The 16,242-nt window shown below is 50.5% G+C and overlaps 1 protein-coding gene across 4 annotated transcripts in view; it reads right to left on the minus strand.

The window, feature by feature from the left end:
• USP31 (ubiquitin specific peptidase 31) overlaps window positions 1-16,242 on the minus strand; it is a 30,584-nt gene that overhangs the window by 12,600 nt on the left and 1,742 nt on the right. For all 4 annotated transcript variants that reach the window (XR_013184443.1, XR_013184441.1, XR_013184442.1 and 1 more), the window contains exons 2-13: window positions 7,567-7,704; window positions 7,022-7,110; window positions 6,512-6,604; window positions 5,274-5,409; window positions 4,615-4,759; window positions 3,671-3,854; window positions 3,071-3,182; window positions 2,781-2,875; window positions 2,170-2,247; window positions 1,850-1,979; window positions 563-682; window positions 182-407 (exon numbers count right to left, since the gene is read on the minus strand). Coding sequence is in view for 1 of the 4 variants with exons in the window: in XM_077186735.1 (XP_077042850.1) it covers window positions 182-407; window positions 563-682; window positions 1,850-1,979; window positions 2,170-2,247; window positions 2,781-2,875; window positions 3,071-3,182; window positions 3,671-3,854; window positions 4,615-4,759; window positions 5,274-5,409; window positions 6,512-6,604; window positions 7,022-7,110; window positions 7,567-7,704 (1,546 nt within the window). In the remaining 3 variants the exon portion in view is untranslated. The remainder of the gene's footprint in view (window positions 1-181; window positions 408-562; window positions 683-1,849; window positions 1,980-2,169; window positions 2,248-2,780; window positions 2,876-3,070; window positions 3,183-3,670; window positions 3,855-4,614; window positions 4,760-5,273; window positions 5,410-6,511; window positions 6,605-7,021; window positions 7,111-7,566; window positions 7,705-16,242) is intronic.

A 16,242-nucleotide genomic window follows, 5' to 3' on the forward strand; every position in this document is an offset into this window, starting at 1 on the left:
GGACTTTCTTTGTCCACCATTACCACTTAGAACAGAATATCATTTGGGGTGGCTCCATTCCCTTCACCCTCTGTAACTTGTGACACTGCTTCCATCAGTGACTCCCTTTCTGACTCCATTCAGGAATATAACCAGCATCTTTGTGAAAGGCTCCCCCCAGACAGCACAGCAGGACACTTGCCTGTATAATGTCCCCCTTGCATGGTGCCATGGTGGTTGCAGACAGCATACAGGTCATAGATGTAGTCCTCAGGATCTCTGCCGAGGCCATAAGGTTTCCTCCAAGGTGACCAGTGTGATGGCAAGCTCCAGCTGCTCTGGCTGCGTTTCACAACGTGAGGAGTCATGTCCAAGCCACTCAAGGGAAATTTAACCATGTTCTGAAGTTTCATCCTTCGGTCTCCTTCCTGTGTACAGAGAAGAGCATGAGCTGCAGAGGCCAAGGCCACCATGGCTGGGAAACCCCAGGTGAGGAACACATAGGGCAGAATGGCTGCTTCCAAAGAGGAGAGTCTACTCACTTCACTCAGCAGTCCTCCAGCAACACTACAGGCATCCTTACCTGTCTAAACCTTTTGAGATGTATGATGAGAACATCAGGTAAGGTCCAGAGGCTCAGTGTGATGCTACCCTGCTGCAGCTGCTTACAGTGTGGGCATCGCCATGCATCATCTGGGGCAAGCTACAAGAACAGGCAGGAGTGGGTATTGCTTTGCAAATTCCAAGGCAGCTTCCACCACACCACTGCTCCCCTGCTGCCCCAAGCCCTGTGCAGACATTGACCCCTCTGCCTCACCTCCCTCCAGCACTTATCAAGCTCACTGGAAATGCAGGGTTCCCAATGATTTTTTCAAAGTAACAAGCAGGGATATGTGTGTCTCATTCAGGAGGCACTTTCTGCTGCAAGGCAGAATTCAGCCCATGCTGCTGTGCAGAGGACCTTTCTGCACCTTATAAACACCAGTGCTTTGGAAGTGGAGAAGAAGGAAAAGGAAAAACCAAGGCAAAAAGCAGGCAGGCTTGGCAGCCTGAAGAGTATTCTCACAAGAAAACCAGCAGTAGAAAAAAAGCAGGGATAAAAAAGCAGAAAAAAAATCAGAACAGAAAAAAGAAAGGTGTACTTTGGATGCCCCTCTGACACCTCACTGCCCTCTGGGAACCCCCTCCTTCCTCTGTAGTCCCAACAGCACAGAGTTACACACTGAAGGCTCCCCCTGTCCCCCAAGCCTCCCTCCACAGCCCAGTGCTCAGAGAACTCAGCAGCCACAGAGATTTAAACTGCCGAACAACTCTTCTCCCACCTCTGAAAGAACCAACTAGAGAGGTTCCCAAACTATCACAGTTCAGTCCTGGGTCCAAAGACTAGCTCCAGACAAGCCCTTTGTGCAGCAGACTGGAGACTACCAAAGGAATTCAGATGGCTTCCATGGGCCAGGCAGGGGCCAGGTCAGAGCCCTCTCTAGCCTGCCTGTGCACAGCATCACTCCTGTCCCTCCAGCCTCACACAAAGAGCAGAGCCAGAGCAGGGGAGCAGCCACCTCCCTGCAGAACTGAAGCCATGAAGCCACACTGTCCTAACCCTTTATAATGTTCACAATATTTCACAGAGGAAATTGCCAAGGAGAGGACTAAGTTCTTGTATCAACATTTGGGCAGCAAAGAAGCCAGCAGCAGGACCTCCCACAAGCTTCTCACTGCAGAGGAGCTCCGTTAGCAGCACAGATAACTAATCTTGTGCTACAAATCTATTCTCCTGTCACAAGGAATCAATGTTTGCACAACAGAGCTGCCTGCAGTGAGGGAGTTCCTGCAGCGTGTGAACAAGCCAGAGCACACAGGCTGTATCTACCTGTTCCTCTTTGGTGTACAGTTGGAAACACTGAGATAAAGTGCAGATCTGAGGTTGATGATGAAGCTCTCTCTGCTGGCGGACGCTTTCAGAGTCTGGAATATATTCCTCTTCTGTATTCACAAACAAGCTGCATCAAGGAGACACCACATTTACCAGCACATCCCCTTGCTCCCCAGGCTGCCCCTGCAGACAGGGGCTGGGCACAGGTGGAGTTTGAGTGGTCTCATGCTTGCTGAAGGATGCACAGTTCACACAAGCAAGCTGCAAGCAGCAATTCTGAGGTGAACACAGTTTAAGGTTTTTTATTTCATACTTACTAATCTTTAGTTTCTTTGTCCCATTCTACCACTAATTTCACATGAGCAGTTCCCCCCTGTCCGCATGACTTCAATGCCCTGCAGGGAGGAGCAGAAATAAGTCAGGCCATCTTTCAATCCAAAGTCTACATTATCTTCTACAGGCATGTAATTTCTCTCCACAAGCCCTTCACCCTTCCTTCACTCCCACAGCTGAGGTTTGCAAAGGAGTAAAAGGAATTCACACAGCAAAACACTTGGCAAAGCTGGGAAATGCCTTCACCCAAGTATGTGAGTTCTGTAAGGCAACATACACCTGTTACAGAACCAGCATTTATCAACATTTCAAAGAGCAACAGACACAAGAAAAAAATTAAAAATAGTGAGAGTAATATTTTCATTCTGTTCTCCATTTCCAGGGAGGACAGACTCCAGATGGCATGACACACAACTGAGGTATTCTCACACAGCCTCCTAAGGATGCTCCCTCATTTCCCTGCTCCTCAGGCCCCTGCAGTGCATGCCACACATCCTCACCAGGACTGTTCATCTCTGCATGGTAAACACGGAGCTCCCAGCTAACACAGCTCTCTCCACTCCTGGGAAGCACCCAGCACTGAGGGCCAGCTCACCTTTCCACTGTTGGGTGGCAGAGGGGTCGCTCCTCCTGAGGTAGCAAGTATGTTATGCCCACAACACTGACCACTCGCAAGCTGAATGGGCAAACCTGCAACAGGAGAACAGAGACCTCCTCAGTGCCTCCAACCCAACCTGCCACTGGCTGACAAAGACTTCACCCTAGAACACGTCTGACATGACAAAGCAAATGTACAAGGTCTCAAAGATGCCTGTGCCAGTGAGCTGACAGAGGGCTGAGTACAGCAATGGAACCTGTGCATGCAACAGCTCACATTAGTCTCACCTGCAAGCAGGCTGCAGGCCGCAGGAAATACTGCATCTTCTCCAGTATTTCCTTCTGCAGAATATCCCAAGCAATTGTTTTTTCCAAGTGCAACACAAAGGGCAAGCCAAACCTATGGGAAGGAGAAGCATTTGAGGAACAATTACAATATTATCCTGTTCAGCAATCGGAACCCCAAACTACATGGGAGAACTTCATGTGAAGTTTTGTGAAGCTTCAGGGGCTGAGGCAGTTCTCAGCCTCCAGCTGATACAAATGCCTTTGCCCTGGTTGCTTCTCACCTTGCTCCTTCCTCCCATTTTCACTCCAATTAAAAATTCCCACCCATAAGCGGGTCTGGTCAAACATGCTGCTCTCAAACCAGACAAAGGTGGTGTATCCTCTCAACTGGGCTGCATTTGTTTCTTTGCAGTAATGCAATACTTGAAGTTCACCAAAATTAGAAATATTTTGCTGCACCCATTAATGCTTTTTGATCAACATGTTCTTTAGCACCTGATGCTGCTCCTTCACCTGGAGCCTGTACTACAGGAAAGTAAAATCCAGGTCAGTTTAGGAAGCAGCCAGAAGAGTAACTCCAGCCATGCTGCTGCCAGTCACCTTTTGCTCTGCTGTCCAGTGCACGCTCTGTTACACACCAGCAAGACAATCTTGTCATTTGCTGCTAGTTTAGGAGAGGACTGTTCCAGTTTTCCAGACTTCACCATTCCTTGAGAGTAAGCTATTGTTCGGGAGTGCTCAGTGCCACATTTCAAGTTATTCAGGTTATTGTTCACATGTATTCCTGAAAAATTAGGAGAAAGGAAACATTTCATGATGTCATTTGCCTTTATTGCCCGGATGCCCCCCTCAAGAAGCCCTTCTTGGGCTACAGAGGAGCATGTCAGTATGGAATCAGGAGCATTTTCATCACTTGGACAAGGGCTTCAAAGAGCAATTTCCTTTCACAGTGACTGTTTCTTTAGAGAAGGACATTATATGCAAGTGCTCCCCATCTGATTTTTCACAGCAGGTTGTACAAGCACTCCAGCTTTTACTGCCCGCAAGAAACCAAGAACCAAGAACCCAACTTGCTACTTTCAATAATAAAATTTGCCTTTGATTACACTCCATCTGCCCAGGATACCATGATTACGTGTCACTGAGGGGCCATGCAGAGGCCAAGGAGTTTGAGCTTGGAAAGAGAAAGTGTTTGTTCATTCCTGAGACTGTTTATTCATCACTAGCAATCTGATTTTAAATAACACGATTTCAATGGCTTCATCTGGTCCCTAGCAGGCCTTTAAATTAAGCCTGACAAGAGATTTCCCATTAAGCCAGCCTGGCCTGCAGCATCAGCCCCGAGAAGAGGCAGAAAGGAGTGTACAACACTGCTTGATAACCTCCCAGCTGACAACACTATTAAATCTTCCGGAATGAGCCTGGACAAAGTCAGAGCTGAAATCAATACACCAGAACATCAACAGCTTGTGGGACTCATTCTTTTCCCACACAAACCTCCCTCACTAGTCACCCGAGGTGGGAATTAAGAGTTATTGACTCACCTCTCTGACTGAGGATGCCCTCAGGCCTGAAGATCTCTGGGGTCTCAAAGGCAAAAATGCAGTCGCTCTCGTGGATGGTGTCCAAGTCATCGGTGTCACAGAAGGAGCGATGGAACCCATCGTAGTACATCTCTGTCAGCACGATCTGCAGGCACCAGGAGCAAACCAGAACCCATCAAACCACCCACGGTTTCAGCTCAGTGCCCCATCTCTCAGCTGGGATTTTCCTGCTAAGGGATGGCACTCCTCAAGACACCCTGTCATCAGCCAGCAGCAAGGAACAGGGAAAAGGACAGCCATAAATGAGAAGCTGAGGTAAAAGCAACATATGGAGAGGTTTTGGTGGAATTCAACAGCTTTCCTGAAGCTCTTCCTACAAAGGAATTTGCTGTAGGTGCCCTGTGGTTGCCTCACTGCCAGCATGCACACCATGGGGTCAGGCAGGTCTGCACAGTGCACTGAGGGCTATTCCAACATCACTAGGATCCAAACAGCCAATGCACAGGGAAAAGCATGATCCAGATTTCCACCACTGCCTCGCTTCCCTGTTCAACCATGGGCAGCCAATTTCAATTCCTATATATCCAGCAAGGGACAAAAGCCTCCCCTCTCCCTCCCAGTGCAGGGAGGGCACCCAGGTGAGCGGCACAGCTCCTTACCTGCTCCGTGGGTATCTTGGTTTCCGAGGACACGGCCTCCCGCAGCCTGGCCACGGTTCCGGAGATGGGCACGGCCACGCCGATGCGCATGCAGTGCGAGCACTTGCCCTGGTACACCACGGTGACATAGAGAGGCCTGTGGAGAGCATGGCAGCACTGCCAGGCTGGGCTCAGCACCTCTGGGCACTGCCCAAGCAGCCTCAGCCCAGCCTGGGCACATCCAGGCTGCCCACCAGGTACAGGGCCCTCCTGAGCGCCCGCATCCACCTCACTGCAGCTGCACTCGGCTGCAGCCCCACAAGGCTGTTTGACTACAGACTCCTTTCCTACTGGATGGCCTGGTGTTACCTGCTCCCATAAGGAGAACGTCTCAAAGAGGCCCACAAAGCTAAAACCAAAACTGTCTAGGAGAAGGCAATCAGTTTTCCAGCAGGGATCCAGTAAGGAAGCTGGGGACAGTCAGTATAAGACAGCACCCTGAAGTGTTGGAGAGCTGCTACTGGGAACAGGCTGCCTCAATCCTGCCTCCAACAGCAGCAGCAGCACTACTGGGGACAGAAGAGGGAGGGGACACCTTGCCTGGACAGCCCACTCAGCCTCCACCCAGTGGTGAAGCAGAGATTTCCAGAGCAAATGTGAGAGAAATGTTTAATCTGCCCTATCATCACTCTGTTCCACCGCTTCTGGAACCTACCCAAGTTTTTTGGATGCAAACACCAAGTGAAGGAGTTTGTTTACACCACAAGTAGTTTTGCTGTGCATCTCTATCTTCACTTTGAATGTTTTATCTGGACTTTTTTCCTCCCCTGAAGTTTTTTCTTTATTTGCATCATCTCTCTTTCAAAAAAGCAAAACATTTTGCAGGAAAGATTTTAACTTCAATTTTTGAAATTGGAGTGATCAGTGAGGCTGTTCTCAAAAAACAAAGCGTTTCATCCTTTTCTCTTTTTTAATTTTAAAACTTATTTAATTATAAATCAAGTTAAAAGCAAAATATTTTGGTTATGTGAAGCAAAGACTTTTTCTCGCAAAATTAATTCTATAGGAAGGATAGGCCTTTCAAGTAAAAGCCTCAATTTTCCATTTTACCTGCAAAGCAAAACCTTAAATCCCCATATGGTCCTATCCATCTTTTTTAATGACTTATGAGAAATTTTGCTGGTGTTGTCTTCCTGCAGCAGCAAGTGAAGGAACAGGACATGCAGGGGAAAGAGCCAAGAGCTCGGGACACTCCGTACCGGGTGTGCGGCAGAGGGATCGGCAGCGAGATGCACAGGAAGGGGTCAAAGGTGTTGCTCTGCTTCTGGCAATGAGGGCACGTCAGGGAGGACCTGGGACAACATGGATAAAAGGGCACAGTTACACCTCACCTCACTGGGAAAGTATAAACCATCAAACCCCATATCCACCATCAGCAGATCCAACAGGAAACCCCGGAAGGGTTTTGTCTTTGGAGAGAGGTGAAGTTACAGGACAGGGACAGAGACAGCCAGCACTGGGCAGCACTGACTCACTCTCAGGATGCACAGGAACAGGTGTAGTGGTACATATTGCAGATTTACACAGAATTTTGTGTAATTTTGTAGCAGTGAAATTCTCTTTTTCCTCTAGAGCAAGGTCTTAGTTCAGCAGGAATTCAGAAACAGTTGTTAACAGTGACACCAGTCCCAACTGTACTGGGAGCCAGTGTCAGTTTAGAATTATACTGGGGTCACCCATACATTCAACAAATTTACAAAATACCATACCTGTACTGGGCTTGAAAGAGTTCCTGCACAAAAGTGCTACTGATGGGAAAGGCTGGGCCCTCAAGCAGCACATCATCCTCCAGAGGTGGCTGAAAGAGAGAACAAAGCCTTGAGGCACACTCAGGGTGGAGGGAGCACCAAGCAAGTGGCTCCAGAACCCCGGTCAAATTCTGCTTTCCTTAGCCAAAAATCACTGGAAAAATGCCTCAAGCATTTTTAACTCTGCTCCAAGGGGTGGGCATGCAGGAAGGTGAGGTGGGCAGGGCGGCCCCAGGAAGGGCACAGGGCTCATACCAGACAGGGTCTGGCAGCCCCCAGTAACACCTCCTGGCTATTGCAGAGCCATTCAAACACAACTGCCCCAGGGAGCACTCAGCAGGAATTAGTGGAACATTCCCAGGGCAGAAACATACATTATTTTACCCCAAGCTTCTGTTCCATCTGAATTACTGAAGTTGAGAAGCCAATGGGGAGAAGTACTTTAAAAGGAAAGCCCGTGTGCAAGTCAGACTCCCAGAGTGTCCCCCAGCAGCATCCCCCCTTACCTTGAGTGGAGGCATGCCACTGGAATTCACCACATTGTTCAGATCCTCGTGGACTCTGTCGAGCAGCCAAAGCAGGAACTCCTGGGCATCGTGCTGGGCGTTGCCGCGGTACTGCATCGCGTTCTTGGACACGATGTTCTGTGGGGAGAAGAGACACTGCAGCAACAGCCACTGCACAGCTGGGGCCACTGCAGCACCCCTTCCCTGCCTCGCAGCACCTGACACTGCTGCCCTCACGAAACCTTCTGTTTGCTCCAACTGAAGCAAAACAACAATTTAGTCTCCTAATGCCCACACACTCTGTCCTGCTCACTGCAGTTTTGGTAGGGTCACACATTTCCCAAAACCTTGATGCAGATGATCAATGCTAATCTAGGTCTACAGTTCCAGGACTCAGCCAGGATCAGAACATCTAAATCACAGATGCTTCTACAATCATCATCATGCAGGTAGAGCAAAATTACTTCCCATCAGCACCCTGTCAAGCACAGGAGTACAGGCCACCATGGAATTCTTTCTGCTGGGTATCCAGACTCCACTATGCGTAACTCACTCATCCTAAACACTATCTTCTATTGCCATCCCAGCCAGGGAGGTGCAGCTTTCCTGGACACAAGGAACCATGGCATCCCAGAGCCAGTGCTCCCAGTGCTGGAGCAGCACCCATCCCATGCTGTGCTGCACCTACATCCTTGGCACACCTGTGGAGAGAAAAACTCTTCACACAGGACTCTGACTTACAGAGCGGGGTCCCCAGGAGGGACAGTGGCAGGGCAGAGGCCAGACAGCACCTGCAGGGCAGGAATGGGTGGGAAGGCTGCAGAGCCCAGCCTTCAGAGCAGGCTGCACATGTGCCTCGTGCCAGAGCTCCTCCACTCCTCTAATCAGAGTTTGCAACAGATTTGAGAAATGAGGTTGGGCTGCTCGCTTTATCCCTCTGAAAATGGGGTCACCAGAGAGGGGGGTGGTGATGAAAGAGGCAGGAAAGGACTGATACACATACACCCTCTATGCTCTATAATCTGTCCACTGTCTCAAGGCTGCAAAATAATGGGAAACAGAAATAATCTGCTCTCATTACATATGTGCAGACCTTCTGACAGCAGATTTACTGCCCTTGCTGTGCAGGGACCAGCACTCTCCCACATAAAATATGTCCACACAACTTGAACCATGGGAGTAGTCCCTATTCAACACTCTGTGCCACACTGGTGGGACCCCAGCACCTCTGAAAAGGGGACATGGAGGGGTTCTGTACAGAAACATAAGGACTTTGGGAATCCAGGCTAGTACTCACTCTTGCCTCTTCCCCAGAGGCACATCACTCCAGTCCAGAGCCTCCCTGGCTTTTGCTGATGTGTGTCCCTGGTGTGCAGTGTGCCCAGAGAGCAGCCAGCCTGTACCAATCCCAAGCACAGGGAACCCAAGGATGCACAAGAGTCACGTGCCCTGCTCTGTATCTGTGCCACTGCTCGGCTCAGCAGCATCTCCATGATAATTGCTCTGGTTTCCTCAGCACTCTAGCAGCCTGAGTGGGCTAAGGATAAAGAGCTGCCTGTGGAGACACATCACAAGATGTTGGAAGTGATTCAGGAAGCACTACAAAATATCAGATGCAACTTCCTCACGAGAGGCTCCGCTAAACAAACACTCCAGCACCAGCAGCGTGCTCCCAGCACCACTCAGGGCTCCTGCCAGCACTGCTGCAGGTGGGTCCATGACTGCTGAAACCCCCGTGGCTGCTGCTCCAGGGGATGCTGTGTGTGTGCCCTCCTCCCAGCCCCTGTCAGGGGCTACAGGTGGGTCCATGACTGCTGAAACCCCCGTGGCTGCTGCTCCAGGGGATGCTCTGTGTGTGTGCCCTCCTCCCAGCCCCTGCCAGCACTGCTGCAGGTGGGTCCGTGACTGCTGAAACCCCTGTGCCTGCTGCTGCAGGGGATGCTGTGTGTGTGCCCTCCTCCCAGCTCCTGCCAGCACTGCTGCAGGTGGGTCTGTGACTGCTGAAACCCCCGTGGCTGCTGCTGCAGGGGATGCTGTGTGTGTGCCCTCCTCCCAGCCCCTATCAGGGGCTACAGGTGGGTCTGTGACTGCTGAAACCCCTGTGCCTGCTGCTGCAGGGGATGCTGTGTGTGTGCCCTCCTCCCAGCCCCTGTCAGGGGTCACAGGTGGGTCCATGACTGCTGAAACCCCCATGCTGCTGCTCCAGGGGATGCTGTGTGTGTGCCCTCCTCCCAGCCCGTCAGGGGCCACAGGTGGGTCCATGACTGCTGAAACCCCTGTGTCTGCTGCTGCAGGGGATGCTGTGTGTGTGCCCTCCTCCCAGCCCCTGTCAGGGTCACAGGTGGATCCATGACTGCTGAAACCCCCATGCTGCTGCTCCAAGGGATGCTGTGTGTGTGCCCTCCTCCCAGCCCCTGTCAGGGGCTACAGGTGGGTCCATGACTGCTGAAACCCCCATGCTGCTGCTCCAGGGGATGCTGTGTGTGTGTGCCCTCCTCCCAGCCCCCTCCCAGGTTTAAGAATGACTCTGGAACAATTCTGGTGCTGCTGGTTCAGCTGTGAGGCACCAGGAGTGGGCATGGACTCTGACACTGCCTCCCAACACCTTCCACAAAGCACAGCACATCCAGCCCTTTGCTCAGCTCAGCCCTTGTGGGCCTGGCAGAAGTTGGGTGGATCCTCCATTCCACCAGATGCGCATGCAGTGGTACACAGACACCCTGAGTGAAGTGGCTCCATCCAAAGAGATAAGGGGGAAAAGCAAAATTTCCCATCAACCCCACTTATGTACCCCTAAGGCAAGCACCCTACAACCATATCGGTCCCTGCCTGTCCATGAAGCAGATCTATAGCAAAGACACATTATCATTTTTACCAGGCCACTGAAAGCTTAATAATAATTCATCTACTGCTCCAAATAGATGCAATAAATAGATCAAAACAGAGCTGAACTACTGGCCTCTTCTTTGCTGCTATTATTGTTCCAGATCACAAAGACAACTAGAGGAAAAATGCCAGTCTGCCACTTTCCAGTGTAGCCCTGCTAGGAAGCAAATGTGGAAGGATTTGCAGATACAAAGTCAGCTCAGTAGAGACCTGACCCAATGACACACATGAGCAGGAGAGAAAGGCTATTCTTTATCTTCTGTTCAACAATGAGTTATGCTCAAGCATGTTATTGCTCTTGTTCAAGCCCACAACCACAGTTTTGTGTTTGAGTAAGTTCTACAGCAGACAACCAGAGTTACCTGAATCGCCCTCTCTGCTCACACCCAGCCAGCTCTTCCCCCTCTCTGGAGATGATCTTTTCTGGGGAGAGCAGTACCCAGCCAGCAGCGTGGTTCAGGCCCCAGGGCTCAGGAAGGGAGCTCCTCCATTCAGGGGCAGAAGAGATCACCGTGGACTTGGCCTTAGCACAGGCAGCACACAGGGAGAAGGGAGCTCTGATGACAGGTCTGTCACAGCGGCCAGGGCAGGACAAAACGCTCCCTCCCTGCCCTCTGGGCAGCCAGAGGCACCAGGGCTCTGGAGGCAGCAGCCCACGGGACGTGGCAGCTCCGTGGGCAGCCCATGTCCCCGCACAGGCCCCTGTGCAATGCAGAGGGGAACAAGCACAGCCCTTATGAGAATACTTCAGGAAGCAAAGCCATGAGGAGCACTACAGGGAGCAGCACAGCAGCACCAGAGGGATTCTCCACCACGTTTAACAAGCCCAGACAAGAAGCATCATTGCCCTGCCCCTGCCTAACACCTCTCATGCCAGCAGCTACTCTCTCCCTCCCAGGCTGAAGCCTGTTAATCCTCATTAAGCACCTTCCTTCAGCCGTAAGGAGAGAGTGAAGTTTGCCCAGACGATGCTGTCCAGGGCTGCCGAGTGTGCACAGACACAGAGGCAGGATGTGGTGCTGCATTCCCCAGCTGGCACACTCCCCTCCAGGCCCTTCCCAGGAGGGCAGCCCTTGCTGCCAGGAGGCACTGCCAGGAGCCAGTGCTGGCTGCCGGGGGAATTCACCCTTACAAAGAGCAGAAATCCCAAATTGCTCAGCAAGAACTTGTTTTCCTGCTACTCTAGTAGAGCAACTGGTGGGATTGAAAAGAATAAGGGATTGAGGAGCAGGAGAATGCCACAAACGTGAAGCAGCCCAGTAAAGGACTATCAGTAAATGCTGGCACAGAGGGCAGACAAGTGGGTCCATGACTGCTGAATCCCGTGGCTGCTGCTCCAGGGAATGCCGTGTGTGTGCCCCCCTCCCAGCCCCTGTCAGGGAGGAGGAAGGCTGGGCTCAGCAGCCAAGGAGCTCATGCTCCAGCTGCACACCTCTCCTGCTCTCTCCAGGCTCTGCTTCAGGTCCCAAGTTGGGCACAGAAACTGAGATGGGGGATCCCATCATTATCACTCTGAGAAGCCTCCCCTTGCACGTTATAACAAACATTCACTTCAGTGACACAGCCGTATGCAAACAAGTTCATTAGCAGTGCTTTGCTGAGATGGCAGGGAGAATGGGTTCACTCCAATGAAGTGTGGCCACGTACAAAGCACAGGGCAGCACAGATCCAATTAAGCTGCCTGGGAACATGCATCCCCCTCACGGCTTCCACGGGCTGCCGGGCACCACACAGTTCTCATACTTTCACCATGTGTCATTTTGCACAAGCAGCACGGAAATAAAAACCTGGCAGCTCAGAAGACAAAAAAACACATGTTGGCAATGATGTACATTTGCCCTCCAGCCTCACAGAGGGTCCTGCCAGCCCCCATGGCCACCTGGCAGTGGAGAAGGAGTGCTGTCCCACACTGGGGTCTCTTCTCCTGCCCCAGCCAACCCTCTGCTCTGGAAAGGAGCACCCACAGCACATTTCTGCTGGCCCCTCCAGCAGAACCCCCTCAGCAAACCACATTCGACCTCTGGACTCTGCTGCTCAGCCTCGGCTCCCCAGCCTTGTGCTGCATTCACTCAGATCAGAGCTTGAAGCACGACACAGAAATCCCCAGAAAGCATTTGGATTTCACAGGTAAGTCAGACAGCTGCCTTAAGGCAACCAGATCTGCTGCAGGAAACCCTTCCCAAGGGGTTTAGGAGTATGTGTGTAGAAAGAGAGCAAAGCAATTGTAAGGAAAAATAGGCAAGAAAATAAGCAAAACAAAACAAACCATACATGCAATAATGGACTTACATCTTATTGATAATGGACATTTTAAAAAAAGGTGTAAAGTGGCAGGACTGCCAGACCTTTGTGATCCCAGTGAACCACATTTCTGTGATGTCAAGAACCATCAGAAAAATGATGTAGAAAATTTGTAACTTGCTTTTTGTTCTAAGGAAAGTGTTTCAACTCCAACTCCCAGAGCAGCTCTAGGACAAATCTCCTCAGCTTGATGCCACCACTGGAAGCACCTGGACTGAACTGCAACAAGCACTTCAACATCCCATATTACCTAACCCACTCAAAGCCTCTTTAGAGCAACACAGAAACTGAAGCACCAGGAACCAACAGCCAAGCTACCAGAAGGGAAGCGCGAAGGGTCTCACATTTATTCTTTCAAGTCCCTTTCTTCCATCCCTCTGTGCAGAGGGAGGACAGTTTGCTCTCTGCAGAAATATCTTAGGAATAAGCAGTTGACCCCATCCAGAATAAAATAACTGATCCTGTGCTAGGCAGAGAGCAAGACAATTAAATACAATCCCAGAGATCACATCTGACACATCACTGGCCCCATTAGCAAGGCACAAGGGCTCTGGTGAGCAGAAGGGCCTGGGGCTGACAGCTCCATGAGCAGGACCAAAGGCTCCTGGCAGCCACACTGCCCCAGCAGCCCCCAGTGAGAGCTGCTCTCACTGCACCTTCAGCAGCAGGCAAAGATCTGACCATGACAACACTTGCAGGAGCTCCTTCATAACTCAGGAGTTAGTGATTAACTCCCAGACAAGTGCCCAACAGATTGCTTGTCCCAAAGTGAGATATTTGCGCCAAGTGCATTCCCAAAACACCTTGAAATGAGTTTCAAACAGCTACCGGGAAATCTCACACCAAGAATAAGTTTATAAATAAATAAATAAATAAGGAAGCAGCACTTTTAACCTGGCACAATAATCCCTGCTCTACCAACAGGGATTCATTCTGGGTTCAGATCCAATTCTGACAATCCAACCCAACTGAGTTATGGTGACTGTGCTGTATTTGCTGAACATGCTGCAGGTCACAGCCAAGGCCATCTTCTTGTAGGATGAGAAATGCAATCCCAGCTCTGGCGTGCAAAGGGTCTTGTTAAACATGGGCATGCTTCAGTGGTCAACTGCCCTAGAGCCTCAGAGAAAGTCTCAAAACAGTAAGAGCCTCATCATTCACAGAAGGCCCACACTCCACAGAAGGCAGAGGATTTGCATAAGAACATAATTTTTCAAGCCCAATTAGTTTAAATCAAAATCCTTCTCACTGCCGACCCCCACCATCACCTCGGAGTGCTGCAATACAAAGGGCACTCTGTCCTCCCTGTCTGACACTCCCAGGAGCTCTGCAGGCAGGACAGGACAGCTCCCTGCACAAAAACAAGCCCAAAACCCTGCTTCTACAATAGATGTTTGTCACCATTGTCACCCCATCACAAAGGGGAAAGAGGAAGCACGAGCTGCAATATCGGCCCCTGTTATGAAAGCAGCAGCTTTGTTTGGGCAGGAAAACAAAACCCAGTGAGCAATCGGAAGAGAAGGCTTGTGAAAGCAAACAGCAAAGGAGCACAGCACCAGTGGGAAAGTCACCCTCAGCAGAGACACCCAGCAACTGCCAGCCCTGCCACGGTGCTCCCGTTCTGTTCCCAACAGGAACCAAACCCTTCTGCTTCCACCTCCCAGTCCAGTCCTTAGGGACCTATTCCTACCACCTCAGCCTCCATCCCCCTGCTCTGTCAGCACCCCTGACCTCCCCTCTCTGTGCACAAGCTCTCTGCCAGGCTCTCCCCTCAACCTGCACCTATAGATGAACCATTTATCACAAACCAGTTGTTCAAACTGCATTTTGCTTAGCTTCAGCAGCTACATCATTCAGAGACGCATGACATGGGTTATTTCCTGAAGACCAACTTAAAAAGAGAGTAAACACTACCAAGGAAAACCAGCTGAGGGTAAAAAGCATGCCAAAAACCATCCCTTCAAAGGCCCCTGTCCACAAGGACTCTAAGACATGCTTCCTTGAAAATAATTTCCTCTCTTCCAAGACAGAAGCCTACAGATATAAGAATGAGCAAAAAAATATGTATCATCCTTTGTCCTAAAAGACATTTAGTAGCTGCAGAGAAGTATTTAGGAACTGGCAAGTGCCTTTGCCCCATTACATTTGGTGCCAAAAGAAGAAAAATAGCAAACAAAACAACACATGGATTTGAAAGCATGCTGAATAAAGAGCCTTTTGCCTATCAAATAAATATTACTGTCAGTGGCTATTACTGTTGGAGGGAAAGCCCAAAATTACTCTGTGAAAACACTTTACACCCTTAAAAACAATTACATCAAGGCAGATCAGGAATGTCCCACCCTCTAAGCAGAACAAGCTGGGGGGATGTTCTCCTTGTTTTGGGGAGAAGCAGCAGTTTCCAGAATGAAAACACTGATCTTTGCCTTTCTCCAATCTGAGCCCATTGTTTACATCTGTAAATGATCTGTGCAAATCTGCTGTTGAGAAAAAGTTTAATTAAAAACTGAATTTAATAGCAGGTTCAGGCAACTTAACTGTCTTTAGAAACATTAATTTCATATTAGAAGTAATTGACCTCTATAAGGGAACAGCACTTGACACAATGGCACAGTCCTGCAGCAGGACCCAGGCTGCTGGCACTGTGCAGCGCTGAACTGGATCCACTGGGACCACATTCCCTCCAGCAAGAGGCTTTCAAAACCTCCAGGGAGCTGGCAGGTGGGAGATGGATGGGCTCCAGCTCCATCCCAAGCAGAACAGCACTGGCTTACCGTCAGCAGCGCCTGCAAACAGCAAAGTTCTGCTCTCAGCACCCGTGGAACATGGCCTTAATTTAATCCCTGGCCCTGATGCTCTTCCTCCTGCTGTCACTCATGTCCCAGCCCTGCTCCCACAGCCTGCCTGAACAGCAGAGCCTGGCCTAGAAAGAGAGCTGCTCCCTCTTCTATCAGCTCCACTGCCAGAAGACAATCCTGCTTTCACAACCGTTTTTCCTGCTACTACTCAGGAGAAATCCACAATTCCTTCTCCTGCCACACCACCTCAGGAGCAGTGACAGGTCAAGGTGAGTGGCCCATGGTGCTGCCAAGACTGGCCTCAGAGAGTGATCAGCTTTCCAAGCATTCCCCCAAAAAAACCTCTCCTGAAAAGACCAGAGGCACACGTGGTCCTTATGGCAGGCATCCTGAGAGAAGGCAAACAGCCAGGGTCTCCAGGGAATGCCCCTGCAGGACAGGTGGGTGCAGCTGCCTCAAAGGGCACAGGAGAAGCAAAGAGAAGAGAGGGAAGAGGTGCTGGCCATGCAAATGACTGAGGGTGCCAAAGGCCACTGCCACCTCAGAGAACCCTCCAGGACATCCCAGCATCCAGCAGTACCAAGGGAGAGCTGACTTTGGGACCCAGTCTCTACCTGCTGTGCACCCCAGCTGAACTGCACGCAGAGGGCCCAAGACTGTGTCAATGTTCTCACTGTGTTCATGCATTTGA

This window comes from Agelaius phoeniceus, chromosome 16 (assembly GCF_051311805.1).
Source record: "Agelaius phoeniceus isolate bAgePho1 chromosome 16, bAgePho1.hap1, whole genome shotgun sequence".
NCBI lineage: Eukaryota > Metazoa > Chordata > Aves > Passeriformes > Icteridae > Agelaius > Agelaius phoeniceus.